Source organism: Nycticebus coucang, chromosome 4, assembly GCF_027406575.1.
Source record: "Nycticebus coucang isolate mNycCou1 chromosome 4, mNycCou1.pri, whole genome shotgun sequence".
Classification (NCBI taxonomy): Eukaryota; Metazoa; Chordata; class Mammalia; order Primates; family Lorisidae; genus Nycticebus; species Nycticebus coucang.
The window spans coordinates 137417178-137434960 of NC_069783.1; the positions used below are offsets into that span (position 1 = coordinate 137417178).

The 17783-nt window shown below is 36.9% G+C and overlaps 1 protein-coding gene across 2 annotated transcripts in view; it reads right to left on the reverse strand.

The window, feature by feature from the left end:
• Positions 1 to 2239: 2239 nt before the first annotated feature.
• Positions 2240 to 17783, reverse strand: part of LOC128583992 (solute carrier family 5 member 4-like) — a 45703-nt gene continuing 30159 nt past the window's right edge. The window contains exons 12-15 of one of the 2 annotated variants that reach the window (XM_053588737.1): positions 16322 to 16490; positions 15007 to 15222; positions 8497 to 8599; positions 2240 to 2454 (exon numbers count right to left, since the gene is read on the reverse strand). In XM_053588737.1, the coding sequence (XP_053444712.1) occupies positions 2240 to 2454; positions 8497 to 8599; positions 15007 to 15222; positions 16322 to 16490 (703 nt within the window). Of the gene's footprint in view, positions 2455 to 8461; positions 8600 to 15006; positions 15223 to 16321; positions 16491 to 17783 lie in introns of both variants that reach the window. The other variant, XM_053588735.1, reaches the window with a different exon arrangement.

Here is a 17783-nt window from a genome sequence, read left to right on the forward strand (position 1 = left end):
TATTAAAATTTCATGTCCTATATTTAAATATTTTATTCATTGTTAATCAATTTTTGTAAGTGGTGAGAATTGTCAGTCAAGTTTTAGGCTTTTACATGTGGTTATCCAGTTCTCCTAGCACCATTTATTGATTAAGAATCATTTTCCCCAGTGTATGCTTTTGTTTGATTTATCAAAGATCAGATGGTTGGTTTCTTCTATAGGTTTTGTGTCCTGTTCCACAGATTATTCTTCTATTTTGTGTCAATGCTATGCTGTTTTGACCACTATACACTTTTAGTGTAACCTGAAGCCTGGTAAAGTGATACCTACAGTTTTGTTTTTATTTCTAAGAATTTTATTGGCTGTATGGGTTTTTTCTGGTTCCACACAAAATGAAGTAATTTTTTTTTAAGGTTTTCAAAGTATGATGCTGGTAACTTAATGGGTATTGAATTAAATCTGTAGATCACTTTGGGTAGTACAGACATTTTAACTATGTTGATCCTTTCCAGCCAAGAGCATGGTGTGTCCTTCCATTTGTTAGTGTTTTCTATTTCTTTTCTTAGGGTTCCATAATTCTCTCTGCATAGATTCATCACCTCTTTTGTTAGATACACTCCCAAGTATTCCATTTCCTTTGGAGATTCTGCCTGATTGTTACTGGCATATCTGAAGGCTCCTGATTTGTGGATGTTGATTCTATAACCCAATAAATACTGTATTTCTTTATCACTCCAAAGAATTTTGTGTTATGAGTCTCTGGGGCTTTCTAAGACCAGATCATCAGCAAAGAGTGAGAGTTTGACTTTGTCTGTCCCTATTTGGAAACCTGTAATATCCTTCTCTTGTGTTATTACACTGGTTAGAGCTTCCAGAGCTAGAATACAGCTACACATTTAAAAAAAAATTATACATCATGATCAAATAGGCTTCATCTCAGGGATACAATTGTGGATTAACTTTCACAAATTCATAAATGTAATACACCACAAAAATAGAAGCAAAAACAAAGGCCATATGATCCTCTTGATAGATGCAGAAAAAGCATTTGACAAAATTCAGCATCCTTTTTTGACAAGAACCCTTAAGAAATTAGGCATAGATGGGACATTTCTTTTTTTTTTTTTAATTAAATCATAGCTGTGTACATTGATATGATCATGGGGCATCACACACTAGCTTCATACAACCTAAGAATAGGGGGACATTTCTTAAACTGATAGAAGCCATCTACAACAAACCCACAGCTAGCATCATATTTAATTGAGTATAACTGAAAGCTTTTCCACTTAGAACTGGAACCAGACAAGGATGTCCACTATGGAGATGCTCTTTTTAAATGGACATTTCTGGAAACTGCAGAAAGCAAGTGTGGTGTAGAGTATTATGCCTGATCAACTTTATAAAACAAAAAGGTTCCACCTGTGAGTGGATCCTACAGTATTTGTCTTCCTGTGTCTGCTTGATTTCACTTAGCAAAATGTCCTTCATGTTCCTCCATGTTGCAAATTGCAGGATTTCCTTTGTCATTATTGTCTGAATATTCCTCTGTGCGTATGCACCATATTTTGTTCATTTGTCCACTTTACGTTTTTTTTCCAGGCCTTAGCTATTGAGAATAAGGCTTCAATGAAAAGTTGAATGCCTTGAAGCAGAGAGTGGGTAGTGTTTGCCAGGAGCTAGAGGGGTGGAGTTAGGGAGGAGATGTTGGTTAAAGGGCACCAAATTTCAGTTAGTAGAAAGGAATGTCACTCTCTAACCAAGGTACAGCATGGTGACTTCAGTTAATAATTCTGTCCTGTGTACTTGAAATTTGCTGACAGTAGATCTTAATTGTTCTCACAAAAGTTATTTCACATAAAGTGATAGCTATGTCAAATAACTGGATAGTGAGCAGTGTTTCAAAACATATAGATACATCAAATTATTTCATTGTATAATTAATGCCTTGAATATGTACAATTTTTGTTTGCTAATTATAGATCGATAAAGCTGGACAAAAGTATTTAGACCCATGTGACTAGTTTACACATATATAGGATCACTTCATACTTTTACAAATGATCAGCTTTTTCTTTTTGTCAACTACACAAAGAAACAACAAAAGTAAAATGTCACATCTTTAAGTCACCTCATTAGGCAAAATTACCAACTGCTTCCCTCCCCTTCGCAACATAAACTATAGAATTAAAATCAATACAATTATTCCTTACCTAGTTATTACTAATTACTAACTATTCTGGTGCTCGGGTAGAGTTCAAGCAAAATAGCCATAAGCAAAGACCACCAGGGTCATGAGGAGGATGGCATTGATGTTCACCACAGTCCTCCAGAAAGGCCTCTCAGACGTGTTGGTCAGCTTCTTCCTAAGGGCCTCTTCCTCCTCCTTGGTCAGTTTGGGTCCTGTCTCCTGCAAACCACAGAATAAGTCCCAAGTCTTCCTGAGACATCCACGAGATTGCTTAGAATGATCTGAAACAAATAAAAATAAACAAATGATGACCAAATATGGGAACTAGAAATCCTTGTCAGTGTAGTGAAGATGACTGTAAGGAATGACTACAACTGCTTATAATTAATGTTAGAGAAACCCCTGAGAAAATCCAGATAGATTTGATTATATGAAAATACAAAACTTTTGCATGGCATAAAGTTCAATAAACAAAGCAAAAACAAGTGACCAAACAGGGAAAACGTCTATATTTATATTTTAAGGTAGTTATTATATATATGTATATATATTTTGTATAATATAATATGCCTAAAATATAAATAATATATTTTGTATAATAAATAAATATAATATATTTTTATATGTATATATAATAGATATATATTATACAATACCTAAAAATATATTTTGTATAATAAATAAATAAATTTTGTATAATATATGTGTGTATATATATATATAGAGAGAGAGAAAATCTGAAATCTCTAGAGAGAGAGACTTTCAACAGCCCCATGTAAACATGTTAAAGAGATTACCAAGTCAAAGAAAATAGAAAAATTCTTCTTAAGCTCACTTATAAAAGTAAATCTTGAGCAAAACCTATACTGAGATATAATTTCTTGCTTAGCCATGGCAGAAATTCAAAGGTGTCACAATGTGCCATGTGAGTGAGTCTGTGTGGACATAGGCAGTCTCACACCTTGTTGCTAGGAAAGCTTGACTCACCTCCTATGGAGGGAATTGGGTTGTATATATCAAGATTCCATGAATATTAATCTTTTGACACAATAATCAAATTTCTCAGAAATCTATCCCAAAGGCTAATTTGGAAAAATACAAGACTTTAATACAAGGTCATTTGTTGCAGCATTGGAAAAATTAAAATATATTTCTAAATACAAATGTTTATGAAAAATAATAAAGAAAGGAAGACTACATTCAGAAATAAATGATACTGAAAATGATAGAAATTAAAATCTGTGAGAAACAGAAGCATTGTTTTCAGGGAAATGTATATGGTTTTAGTTACTGAGATTAGAAAAGAAGAAAGCAAACGTCCAGTTTCACTGGAAATCAGTGTTGGAATACCTTTCAAAATATGGAATAATGTTAAAAATAAAGTTAAGAAAAAACACATAAGAAACCCAAGTCATGTAGATAGATAGGAATATAAATGAAAACACAAAGTAACAGTATAGAAAGAAAGGGTAGTAACAGAAATAACAAAGCCAGAGTTTATTTTTTGAGAAAAGTACACTAGATAAGTCTAAATCTAATTATAGAGGCAGCAGAGATGGATAAGTAGGTGTATTCCAATATACTTAAAAATGTGTATTAAATAGCCACAATCCCAGAAACATATAATTTTTCCAAACAATGAATAAATATTCTAAATAGCCCTATACTTGTATAAATTTGACTCTTGCTTGCTCTCTGTCTCCTCACTCCTTAACAAGTAACACTAATGGCATTATTGGCAAAATATCAAAATTCAATGTAGATACAATTTTGATCATTTTGAAATATTTCTTTAAATAAATGGGACAATTTCTGGTTCATCAAATTTGAACACTGTGATCTTAATATCAAAATCAGATGGAGACTAAGAAAAAAAGGAGAAGAAAAGAGAGGAGAAAGAAGAGGAGAGGAGAGGAGAGGAGAAAAATGAAAAGGAAAAAAAGAATAGAAAAGGGGGGTGAAAAGATGACAAAAGAAAAATTATGGGCCAGTCATACTCAGGAGAGCTGACATAAAAAAATGTAAAAAGGAGCAGAAGGCATTAACCATTCAGTTTGAAGAACAAAACCCCAAACAAAACAGTGTCCAGTTTAAGACATCATAGCAAGGCTCAACTATAACTTGGACTTCACCTAACAAATGCACACAATGTAACCTATAAACCTAACAGTTTATACCCATATATTAATGTGAGGGAGAGAAAGACAACATAGCATGAAGTACTGGAGACCTTGTCAATAGTTTTTTAAAAAGATCGTGAATTTCTGAGGGGTCTGTTTTTATTTCATTGTTACCATTTCTGATTGATGAAATTTGGGATTTTACCCTTTTTTTCCTGGTTTGTTTGGCCAAAGGTTTATCTATTTTATTGATCTTTTCAAAAAAACAACTTTTGGATTTATTGATCTGTTGTATAACTCTTTTGTTTTCAATTTCATTTAATTCTGCTCTGATTTTGGTTATTTCTTTTCTTCTCCTGGGTTTGGGGTTGGAATGTGCTTCCTTCTCCAGTTGCTTGAGATGTCCCATTAAGTTGTTAACTTCCTCTCTTTCCGTTTCCTTGAGGTAGGCTTGCGGTGCTATAAATTCCCCTCTTAGGACTGCTTTTGCATGAATACTACAAGAAACTCTACTCTCAGAAATATGAAAATCTGAAAGAAATCAACTAATACTTCGAAGTACACCACCTACCAAGACTTAGCCAGAACAAAGTGGAAATGTTGAACAGGCCTATATCAAGTTCTGAAATAGTATCAACTATACAAAATTTCCCTAAAAAGAAAAGCCCAGGACCAGATGGCTTTACGTCAGAATTCTACCAAACCTTTAAAGAAGAACTAGTACCCATATTACTAAACCTTTTCCAAAATATAGAAAAAGAAGGAATATTACCCAACACATTCTATGAAGCAAACATCACCTTGATCCCCAAACCAGGGAAAGACCTAACCAGAAAAGAAAATTATAGACCAATATCACTAATGAATATTGATGCAAAAATACTCAATAAGATCCTAACAAACAGAATCCAACAACACATCAAAAAAATTATGCACCATGACCAAGTGGGATTTATCCCAGGGTCTCAAGGCCGGTTCAATATATGTAAATCTATAAGTGTAATTCAGCACATAAACAAACTAAAAAATAAAGACCATATGATTCTCTCAATTGACGCAGAAAAAGCTTTTGATAATATCCAGCACCACTTCATGATCAGAACACTTAAGAAAATTGGTATAGAAGGGACATTTCTTAAACTCATAGAGGCCATCTACAGCAAACCCACAGCCAATATTGTACTAAGTGGAGTTAAATTGAAATCATTTCCACTTAGATCAGGAACTAGGCAAGGTTGCCCATTGTCCCCATTGCTCTTTAACATTGTAATGGAAGTTCTAGCCATTGCAATTAGGGAAGAAAAGGTGATCAAGGGTATCCACATAGGGTCAGAAGAGATCAAACTTTCACTCTTGCAGGTGATATGATTGTATACCTGGAAAACACTATGGATTCTACTACAAAACTCTTAGAAGTGATCAAGGAATACAGCAATGTCTCAGGCTACAAAATCAACACCCATAAAACTTTAGCCTTTATATATACCAACAATAACCAAGCCAAAAAATAAAAAACAGTCAAGGACTCTATTCCTTTCACAGTAGTGCCAAAGAAGATGAAATATTTGGGAGTATGCCTAACAAAGGACATGAAAGATCTCTATAAAGAGAACTACGGAACTTTAAGAAAAGAAATAGCTGAAGATGTTAACAAATGAAAAAACATACCATGCTCATGGCTGGGAAGAATCAACGTTGTTAAAATTTCTATACTACCCAAAGCAATATACAATTTTAATGCAATCCCTATTAAAGCTCCATTGTCTTATTTTAAAGATCTTCAAAAAATAATACTTCGTTTCATATGGAATCAGAAAAAAACTTGAATAACCAAGACATTACTCAGAAATAAAAACAAAGCAGGAGGAATCACACTACCAGACCTCAGACTATACTAAAATAGATAGTGATCAAAACAGCATGGTACTGGCACAAAAAAAAAAAAACCAGAGAAGTAGATGTCTGGAACAGAATAGAGAAACAAGAGATGAATCCAGCTACTTACCATTATTTGATCTTTGACAAGCCAATTAAAAACATTCAGTGAGGAAAAGATTCCCCATTTAACAAATGGTGCTGGGTGAACTGGCTGGCGATCTGTAAAAGACTGAAAGTGGGCCCACACCTTTCACCATTAACTAAGATAAATTCTCACTGGATAAAAGATTTAAACTTAAGACATGAAACTATAAAAATACTTGAAGAAAGTGCTGGGAAAACTATTGAAGAAATTGGTCTGGTTGAATATTTTATGAGGAGGACTCCCCAGGCAATTGAAGCAGTATCAAAAATACATTACTGGGACCTGATCAAACTAAAAAGCTTCTGCACAGCCAAGAACATAGTAAGTAAAGCAAGCAGACAGCCCTCAGAATGGGAGAAAATATTTGCCGGTTATACCTCTAATAAAGGTTTAATAACCAGAATCCACAGAGAACTCAAACGTATTAGCAAGAAAAGAACAAATGATCCCATCTCTTGTCTTGTAAGGGACTTGAAGAGAAACTTCTCTAAAGAAGACAGACATGCGATCTACAAACACATGAAAAAAAGCTCATCATCCTTAATCATCAGAGAAATGCAAATCAAAACTACTTTGAGATATCACCTAACCCCAGTAAGAGTAGCCCACATAACAAAATCCCAAAACCAGAGATGTTGGTGTGGATGTGGAGGAAAGGGCACACTTCTACATTGCTGGTAGGAATACACACTAATACATTCCGTCTGGAAGGATGTTTGGAGAATACTTAGGGACCTAAAAATAGACCTGCCATTCGATCCTATAATTCCTTTACTAGGTTTATACCCAGAAGACCAAAAATCACCATATAACAAAGACATCTGTACCAGAATGTTTATTGCAGCCCAATTCATAATTGCTAAGTCATGGAAGAAGCCCAAGTGCCCATCGACCCACAAATGGACTAGGAAATTGTGGTACATGTATACCATGGAATATTATGCAGCCTTAAAGAAAGATGGAGACTTTACCTCTTTCATGTTTACATGGATGGAGCTGGAACATATTCTTCTTAGCAAAGTATCTTAGGAATGGAAGAAAAAGTATCCAATGTACTCAGCCCTACTATGAAGCTAATTTATAGCTTTCACATGAAGGCTATAACCCAACTATAGCACAAGAATATGGGGAAAGGGCCAAGGAAGGGGAAGGGAGGAGGGAGTTAGGGGGGAGAGAGAGTAATGCACCTATGGTGCATCTTAGAATGGGTACAGGAAAAACTTACTAAATGCAGAATACAAATGTCTACATACAATAACTAAGAAAATGCCATGAAGACTACATTGAACCATTTGATGAGAATATTTCAGATTTTTTATGAAACCAGCACATTGTACCCCTTGATTGCACTAATGTACATAGCTATGATTTAACAATAAAAAAAAAAAAGATTCATGAATCCTGAGTATGGACGTTGGAGACATTTTTGTGAAGAAAATGAGATAAGAAGTTAGTTTGGACCAGGCACTGTGGCTCCTGATTGTAATCTCAACACTCTGACAGGCTGAGGTGGGAGAATTCCTGGAGCTCAGGAGTTCAAGACCAGCCTGAAGAAGAGTGAGGCCCTGTTTCTACTAAAAAATAGAAAAAGTAGTGGGGTGTAGTGGCTCATACTTGTGGTCCCACCTACTCAGGAGGCTAAGGCAAGAGGATTGCTCTAGCCCAAGAGTTTGAAGTTGCTTTGAGCTATAATGCCACAGTACTCTACCCTGGGCATCTCTCTCTACAGAGTGAGAGATCTGACTCAAAAACAAACAACAATAAAGTTCCAAAGAATAGTTATTTTTCCTCTTGGAAAAGAGGTAGAAATATTTTAGAGTGCTTGCTGTATGTGGGGAAAGAATAGTGAGAAATAACACAAGAGAGAAAGGTTACTTGCTTCATCACAGCCAATCAAGATTGTACCCTTAATGAATAATTAGGAGTAAGAGGGTTTGTAATTGATCGGCATCTTGGAAGGTGGAATATGGTTTCATGGATGGGTAATGGATGCACAGACTGACAGGGAATCAAATGAACAGATGAATTTCATATGTTGTCTTGGTTGTTGGAAAAGTAAGAGTTTAAAGTTTCAGTTTTCCATAAATGTAATTATCAAAAGCTGAATTTAGTGGTAAAGGAAAGACAGTAACTCAAACGATGCACACATGGAATTTCTACATGAAAAATTGAGATAATACCTTCTCCAACACCATTCTCAGTTTCATCCTGCCTTTGCTCATCTGCATCTAAATCAATTCGTTCCTCTGTACTGTTTCGAAGAACCCAGCACAGGCGATATAGCTGAATAGAAGAGAATAAAAAGAAGTATATTAGTAAGAAATATTTGTAATATGCTGATGCTACGTTTTACTACTGCATAGTTTTAAAAAATAAAATTGCATAGAAGAGTATAGCTCATAAAGAAAATGTCTCCTAACACACTCATTCACAAAAGCATGCCACCCATTTCAAATAATCTCTGTTTTTAATTCTGGTAGTTATTCAAATTTTTAAATAATATACTTAAAATTTATAGTTCTTGACTTATAATTTCAGAAGCATTAAGATTTAACTAACTACATTCACTACTAACCCTAGCTTCATTCATTTTTCTTATCATCCAAATGTCGCTACCTAAAACATTATTTCTTTCAATTTGTGTGGTGGATACTTTTTCAACTTTTAGAATATCTTCTTAAGTTCTCTTTCTGGATCTATCATGTTTTGATAGTACTATTATTTGGTTCCAACTGCAATTAATACCTTCACATTTCCCTTTTCACAACCCACCTCAAAACATTTGTAAGCTATACCATTATCTTAAACCATTAAGCTTTATAGTTGTAATTTTTCTGTAAATATAATTTTAATACAATACCATTTACATATCATATACTTTTTTTATATTTTGGCCACAGGTATACAAGACCTGGTACTGGGAACAATGAACAACACTAGCACTGGGTCATTCTAAGAAAATTGTTCCAAGAATCAGTGGGCTTTTGAGTCCACAATTCAAGTCAGCAAAGGAGGAGGAGGGGGGAAAGATGGATAACTAGAGACATAGATCACCAGAATCTCCCAGCAAGGAAACATTTTAGATAAAATAAGAAAAAAAAAACACAGATATAATTCTGAGGGGAAAGTGCCAGTTCCTACTGAAGAATCTGTGGGAAGAACTTATGGAACCGAACAAGAAGGAGCAAGATTTTGGCAAAGACGAGTATTTCATGAGGAGAACCCCCAGGCAATTGAAGCAGCTTCAAAAATACACTACTGGGACTTGATCAAACTAAAAAGCTTCTGCACAGCTAAGAACACAGTAAGCAGAGCAAGCAGACAGCCCTCAGAATGGGAGAAGTTATTTGCAGGGTATATCTCTGACAAAGGTTTAATAACCAGAATCCACAGAGAACTCAAACGCATCAGCAAGAAAAAAACAAGGGATCCCATCGCAGGCTGGGCAAGGGATTTGAAGAGAAACTTCTCTGGAGAAGACAGGCGCACGACCTTCAGACATATGAAAAAATGCTCATCATCTTTAATCATCAGAGAAATGCAAATCAAAACTACTTTGAGATATCATCTAACTCCAATGAGACTAACCTATATCACAAAATCTCAAGACCAGAGATGTTGGCGTGGATGTGGAGAAAAGGGAACACTTCTGCACTGCTGGTGGGAATGCAAATTAATACATTCCTTTTGGAAAGATATATGGAGAACACTCAGAGATCTAAAAATAGATCTGCCATTCAATCCTGTAATTCCTCTGCTGGGCATATACCCAGAAGACCAAAAATCACAACATAACAAAGATATTTGTACCAGAATGTTTATTGCAGCCCAATTCATAATAGCTAAGTCATGGAAAAAGCCCAAGTGCCCATCGATCCACGAATGGATTAATAAATTGTGGTATATGTATACCATGGAATACTATGTAGCCTTAAAGAAAGATGGAGACTTTACCTCTTTCATGTTTACATGGATGGAGCTGGAACATATTCTTCTTAGTAAAGTATCCCAAGAATGGAAGAAAAAGTACCCAATGTACACAGCCCTACTATGAAACTAATTTGGGACTCTCACATGAAAGCTATAACCCACCTACAACTTAACAATAGGGGGAAGTGGGAAAGGGGGGGGTAGAGGGAGGGAGATCGGTGGGATCACACCTGTGGTGCATCTTACAGGGGTATTTGCGAAACTTGATAAATGTAGAATGTAAATGTTTTGGCACAGTAACTGAGATAATGCCGGAAAGGCTATGCTAACCACTGTGATAAAAATGTGTCAAATGGTTTATGAGGCGAGTGTATGATGCCCCATGATCATATCAATGTATACAGTTATGATTTAATAAAAAAAATAAAAAATAAAAAATAAATATCAACCGCCCAGACCTTGGAGTGCTTTGGAAAGGATAAGTGGGGTCTGTTTCTCCTTCACTCACATCTCTGGCAGACTGATGACTACAGACCTGCTGGAGAGCTTCTCCATCCCCATAAGCCCTACAGCTGCTTCCAGTGAACAAGGAGCTTCTTGAAAACAAAGCCAGTGCCCCCGATCAATAAAAACCTGAGTTGAGATGATGGATGCCATGGTGTGTCCCTAGCTATTGTGTCTTTGTGCTCCTAAGGGAGCTACTGATGTTCATGTCACTGGTCCCACTAGAAACACTTCCCATTGCCTGTACAGAATGTGGTGGCCACAGTGGACTTGTGGGTCTCAGGGTAACTGTGTAATCCAAGACTTAAGACATCCCAGGCAGGCTGCCTTCTTGGGATTAAAAACAAAGGGGACCAGAATGCCAGATCACCTCCATGTAGATTTTTTCCTCCCTGTCTCCTCCTCTCCCTATTTCTGCTGAGTAGCCCATGTTCCCCAAGAGACAATTGACCTGGGTCTCTTGGGCAGCTGCTTCCCCTCTCTTGGTATGTTCCCTACAGCGAGTCTCCCACAGAAAGTGTGGGCTTATACCTTTCTTGTTATGAACCTGCCAGTGGACCAAGTGGTTCTTGGACTGTGAGATCCTTGCTTGGCAGCCCTCCCTGGTGCTTCTTGTCTGGCTGCTTCAGCAGAATAAGGTACATGCCCACATGAAGGAGCATTAAGCCTACTTGAGCACTCCATGCACAACTTAGAACCAGTACATATCTTCGTGGTGTGGTCGTCAATTGAACTTGGGGGACCAGGGGTAGTCCCCTAGGCCAAATCCCATACACCCAGGATTCAACCTAGATTCTTGAGGGAATAGAGTAGAGATTTGTGAACTAATATCAGGAAGTAAAGGAGCTCAGAGCATTATCAAAAGGAGGGTGTAGTGTGGGTCTGAACCCCAGCACACTCACAGTGAATCCCTCCCCTCACATGGAAGCCAATCTCTAAGTACTGGGCAAAATCCTGGGTAGATAAATCCCAGCCTGTGACACCATTGCTAATGAGCTCAGCTACTTTGTGCTGCTACTTGTGGCCAAATATTGGAAGGAGACCTTGGGGTAGGGGAGAAAAGAGTATAGGCTGTACATTTCTGCCAGACTATGAATCCCAGAGGGTTCTTCCTCTGTGAGCAGACTTTTGGGTTTGGTGGGGCCATTTCAGCCCCTCCATGGTGGCTTTCCCTAGTGGCCTCAGATTTGTCCTTTAATCCCCACCAGGACAGCTTTTATGTCCACCTCTGTGGAGACTGAAGAAAGACTCACCCCAGCCAGCCTCCCTTTTCCACCAAAGTAGTCCCTGGGAGATCCAGGGCTCCACTGACTGCCTTGGGCATTGGAGTGCTTCTCCTGAAGTGCTGGAGCCGATCACAGTTCCTGCAATTGCCACTAAGTAGCAGGGAGGACAATTTACACAGCCCCAAACAGCATTTACTGAGTCAATCATACAGAGCTTGGCTGGCTCTCACCCAAAAGCAGCTCATACTCTCATAGAGATTAAACCTACCATAAAATATAATTCACATTGTTAAGAGACTAGAGCTGGGGAAAGATAAAGGATTTCAAAGATTCCAACTTTCCTTGTCAAAAGGGAATAGAATTGCTCATGTGCATAGCACACTATGGCCATAGTCTACATGTAACTGGAAATTCAGAAAACCACCACATGAAGGATATTCGTAACCATGGTGTTCATTCAGAATCTAGACCACCTTCTAAGTACTCAGAAGCAAAGCCAAAAGTTCTTTTCCAACATATGCTACAGACACATCATTATGAGTAAAGGGCAGGGCGGAGGGGGGACATCTAAACAAAAGAGAACTCAAAAACAAAAAGAGACAGTTGCTACAGATAGGAAGCCATTTAGTGCAAGAATTCTGGGAGTATGAAGAACCAGCATGAAAGGGCACCCTCAAAGGAGCACAACAGCTCTCTAGCTGTGAATTCCAACCAAAATAAAAATAGTATAATGTTATATAAAGAAGTCCAAACATAAGCTATAAGGAATCTCAATGACTTTCAAGAGAAAATGGAAAACAAATTCAAAGAACCCGGTAAAAATATTTTTTAAAAAAGCTTATTGAAGAAATAGATACAATAAAACAAGGTAACTTGCAGAAATAAAAACTCATTTAGAGAAATAAACACCCAGTGCAAATGTTAAGAATGAATTAAAAAAGAAAAGAATGAATTACACTAAGCAGGAGAAAGAATTGCAGAGCTTGAGGACAAGTGTTTCTAATTAACTAAGTCTTTCTAATTAACTAAGTCTACTTTTTTCTCAAAGAATCAAGAGAAATGAAGAAAGTCTATGAGAAATATGGGATTATACATATATAAAATGACCAACTGTAAGACGCACAGTCATCTCTGAGAATAAAGAAGATAAAACACAAGCCCTAGAAAACCTATTTAAGAGAATAATGGCAAAAAATTGTTGCAAAATGTGTTGCAAGAGATTTAGACGTAGAAAAAATGAAAATCCAATGAATACCTAGGAGACTCATTGCAAAAGGTAATCGTAAGGCATGTGATTCATCATAACACTGGCCAGAATTAACACAAAGGGGAAACTCTTATGAGTAGTGTGCCAAAACATTAAGTAACTTACAAAGGAAACCCCATTAGACTAATAGCAGACTTCTCAAGAGACGCTTTAAAAACAATTAAGGAATGAGTCTTATTTTTAGTGTCCTTAAACAGGATAACTGCTAGCCAAGAATATTGTGTCATGTTAAACTAAGTTATATAAGTTAAGAATATATAATGTTGTTCCCAGACACACAAAGACTAGGAGCATTTGTTACTTCTAGACCCGCCCTACATGAAATACTCAAAAGTTCATTAAAAATACAGCAGCACAAAAGCTACCCAAAAGTGTAAAAATACCCACAAGTTATAGCTCTTGGCTCTTCTAAAACAATAGCACCAAAGGGAATACAAAACAGTAAGATATCATCTAACATGTTGAATAGAACACTATCCAAAATATCAATACTACAAGTCAGTTTTAATTGTCTGAAGGCAACTTAAAAGACATAGACATCTATTTCATAGATGAAATAACACAACCCAAGTATTTACCACCTCCAAGAAATACATCTAAACTACAAGGATTCACATGGACTCAAGGATGGAAAAAAATAGCATATAGGCTGTATTTATATTTTTAAAATGATTAATATCTACAAAGCCCCTCTACTGCCCCCTTCTACCAAGATACTTCTTGTCAAAAATTTCAGGAGCATATGCTTTAAGACTTTTTCTGTGGTTGGACAAATATGTATCTGTCTACATGTAATATAGTACAAATGCACACTCTACAATATTATATTATTCTGTACTTATTTTTCTGCTTAACCATATAAAGTACATTTTCAAAGCAAATAATACAGCGTCCACATATTTTATGCAGGTGCATAATATTTAATACACTATCATTGTGTACTCAGGCTCTTCATGATAAAGTTTGGATTTCCCCACTTTTTTCCATTTTTAAACATTTACAGAGAAAATCCATATGTATACACAAATATATACATATATGTGAGTGTGTGTATATATATGTACATAAGTATGTGTATATATATGTATATATATTTCTACTTGTAAAGGATTTGTACATAATAAGCTCCTGAAAGTAAGAAGTAAGATTGTTGACTCTTAAGGTATAGAAATTTTGAAATAGATAAATACTGCCCAATTGCCCTCCTGTAAATTATAAAGCTTAGTCACTCATCCACAGTTCTGGACTGGAGGCATTTCTCCACATCTTCACCAACACTATATTTAATTCATATTAAAAATATTGCCAATTGGAAAGTCAAAAATCTTCTCATTACTCTACTTTCTCTGTCCTTCCCCCTTATGCTGTGTGTTTTTCTTTCTTCTCTCTCTATACCCGTGTCCGTGCTGTATACGACATTCTCTTCATCCGAAACAGGCACAACCCAGTGACAGTTCTGCAGTGAAGTCTTTAGACAACAGTTGTCATTCTCTTCCCTATAAGCTATTTTTAAAATGGTGTACATTTATCTCATGAAAGCACTGTGAAGTTTCCTAACACCTTACTATCTATTTCCCTGGTGGTTTGCACATACTAGGTGCAAATGGTTGTTTATTTAAAGGACTGGACGATAATCTCTTAGGGCTATTCTCACTCTATTGTTACAATGAATACATTGCTTGGGAGTCATATACTAGCAGCAACTTTAGAAGGCAACAAACCCTCATTTTTAAATGAGCATAATTCCATTACTTATCACTCACATGTATGTCAGGAATGGGTTTTGTTAACAGGGAAATTCCCAGAGCAGCCACAGTGGTACCAGAGAAGAGAATGATGGCAAAGTACAGATAGTGCACTCCACAGATAATCTTGGGACAGTCACTGGCAGCCAGGCAGCTCCCTGTTCCGTAGGAAAACTCTGCCATCATACGAATAAGGCCCATCACAAGTCCAGTGATTAGGCCCCAGAATGCTCCCTGAAAAAAAAGCAAGAACAAAATAGGAGTGTTTAGAAAAGATCAGAAACTCATTCAAGGAAGTCATAATTATCACCTTGCCTGCTTCCTCAGTGAAGGAGCAACAAATGGCTGACATTGAGCACAAAGTTACCAAAACAGAGAAAATTGCAAACATATATGTTTATTACTGGGGCAACACTATTGCAATGTTGATTCTCTAATTCCAGGAAACTACTGTCTATACTGACTCAAGATGAAATTTTCCTTGACACGCACACACACACACATACACACATTAATATATGTGTGTGTACATATATGCATGCCTATATATACCCACACATATACATGGAATTATGACTTATTTTAAAAAATAAACAGAACTATGAATTATGTTACACAATTTGCAGAGCTGATACTAGGTAGTTTTGAGAGTTCTATTAAGCTCTTGACAATGGAAAGCACTCATTTTCCCTGAGGCATTGATAGAGGTGGAAAGATATGAACTTTGGACTAATTCACCCAAGTCTGAATCCCATGACTTTACTTACTAATATTAAGTAATATGTGGAAAGGATTTCAATAGTAACATATCTCTATCTGATCCTCATGTGAAAAATATTAATAATAAGGCTAATATCCTAAGAACAATTAAGGGATTGAATGTACATGGTCCACTACAATTGATCATACATGAGGTGCACATGTTTCATAATGGAAATTAACATATTTTTAATCCTTACTAAGGGTTTTACTCTAAGTATTTCACATCCTATCTCATTTAATCCTCACAGTAATTACAAAGCCAAGTAATTTGCTTCAGATCACAATACTATTAAGTAGTACAGCCATGATTGGACTGTGACAGTCTCCTTCCTAAACCTGTGTTCCTCAGCACTGGGAAATTCACATACACAATATTTTTTAAGAAATATAAACACTGTACTATGAATGTGTACTGCATTTTTATCCTTTAGTAAGGTTCAGGAATTGTGGCTGACTTCAACAGAAATTGAGGTGGGCTATGATTTGTATAAATAGGATATCAAGAATGTAGTGGAAGAAACTATTTTTTCCCCACTCCATAAGGGAGAATGTTTTTTCAGTTTCCACTTACCTGTTCATTGATTCTTTTACAGAAGACGGCGAGCAGGAAGACAGCTGCAACTGGAGATCCAAGATAACTAACCATCGATTGTGTGTAATGGATCAGTTGTCCATTTTGAGATGCCTGTACTAGTGGGACCCATAGGATGCTGATGACAATTATTACAAGAATAAATACCCTGGCAAGAAAATAAATATGTACATATTAAACATAAATTATTATGGGCACATTTCTTGTGCTTTAGTTTTTGAACTTTTTCTAATTGCCATCTGTTGATTTTCCAAACAAAAATAAAGTCCTTGAGAAAGGACTCAAAGGTTACCAGTATACAAAACAACTGTGCCCACGATGCTGTTAGGGGCAGGGCTGCTTTCACTGACAACAGATGGAAGCAGGAAGCTGGGGAAGTGTGGTTTGGCCTTGGGTGGCTGCCGTGAAGGAAGGAGTCTGACCTCAGAGCTCATAAAAGTGTGCAGCAGACCCACTTCTGGAGTAAGCAGTGTTGCTATCACTTGCTTCTGCCTTGGCCCTAGTATTGGCAACCAGCAGTAGCAACAACTCCAGGTGGGGGAGCATGAAAATGTGCAATAGCTCTTTTTCTGGGTGCACAATGGTTTGACCTTTGGGTTTGATGGCAGAAACCAAAAGCAGCAGCAACTATGGGTGGGGGATGTAGATGGAGCTCCAGGGATGCGGAGATGCAGGGGCTGTTGGGCTCCAGGGATAGGCTCAGCTCAATGGGTGCTGGGCTCTCACATTAGCACTGTGCATACATACACCTCCTTAGGACTAGGGGGTGTATATAGGAACCATCATGTGCTCTCCATTTGAAGTAATGCCTTCACATGGTCTCCAGACACTTCCCTGTTCTAGGTTCAGGAGCCACAAAGGTCAAGGGGCTCTCTTGTGGCTTGAATTATGTCCATGGCAGGAATATAGGCTGTGAGTGGTTGGCTTCTCTTAACCTTACTTCTCATCAGAAAGCCTCTCTTGGTTCCTGGCCAGTCTGGTAGAGCCAGCTGCCTTGCTTCTCTCTCTTTCCATGCATCAGGAGCTTCCTGTCACTTCTCTCTTGGGTCACCTATTCAAATTGTGATTATCTACTTCCTATTTTGCTTTTTTTTTTTATTAAATCATAGCTGTGTACATTGATATGATCATGGGGAATCATTCACTAGCTTCACAGACTTTGTGGAGAATGTAAGTACCAGAAGCCTCTAGTCAACCATTTTAAAGCCCCTCCAACATTGAGAATCATTATCACCATTAATGCTACCATTTTTTGCGAAAGTCACAAGCAATTTCTTTTGAGATCTCTTCTCACTTTCCTTTCTAAAAAGAATGACTAAACTGTAAAACATTACATGTGTAATACATGCACACTTGTAGCAATCTACTCAGCAGAAATGTGAGCCAATGTTCACCAAGAGACATTAACAAAAACGATCAAGCCAAAAATCTAATATATTAC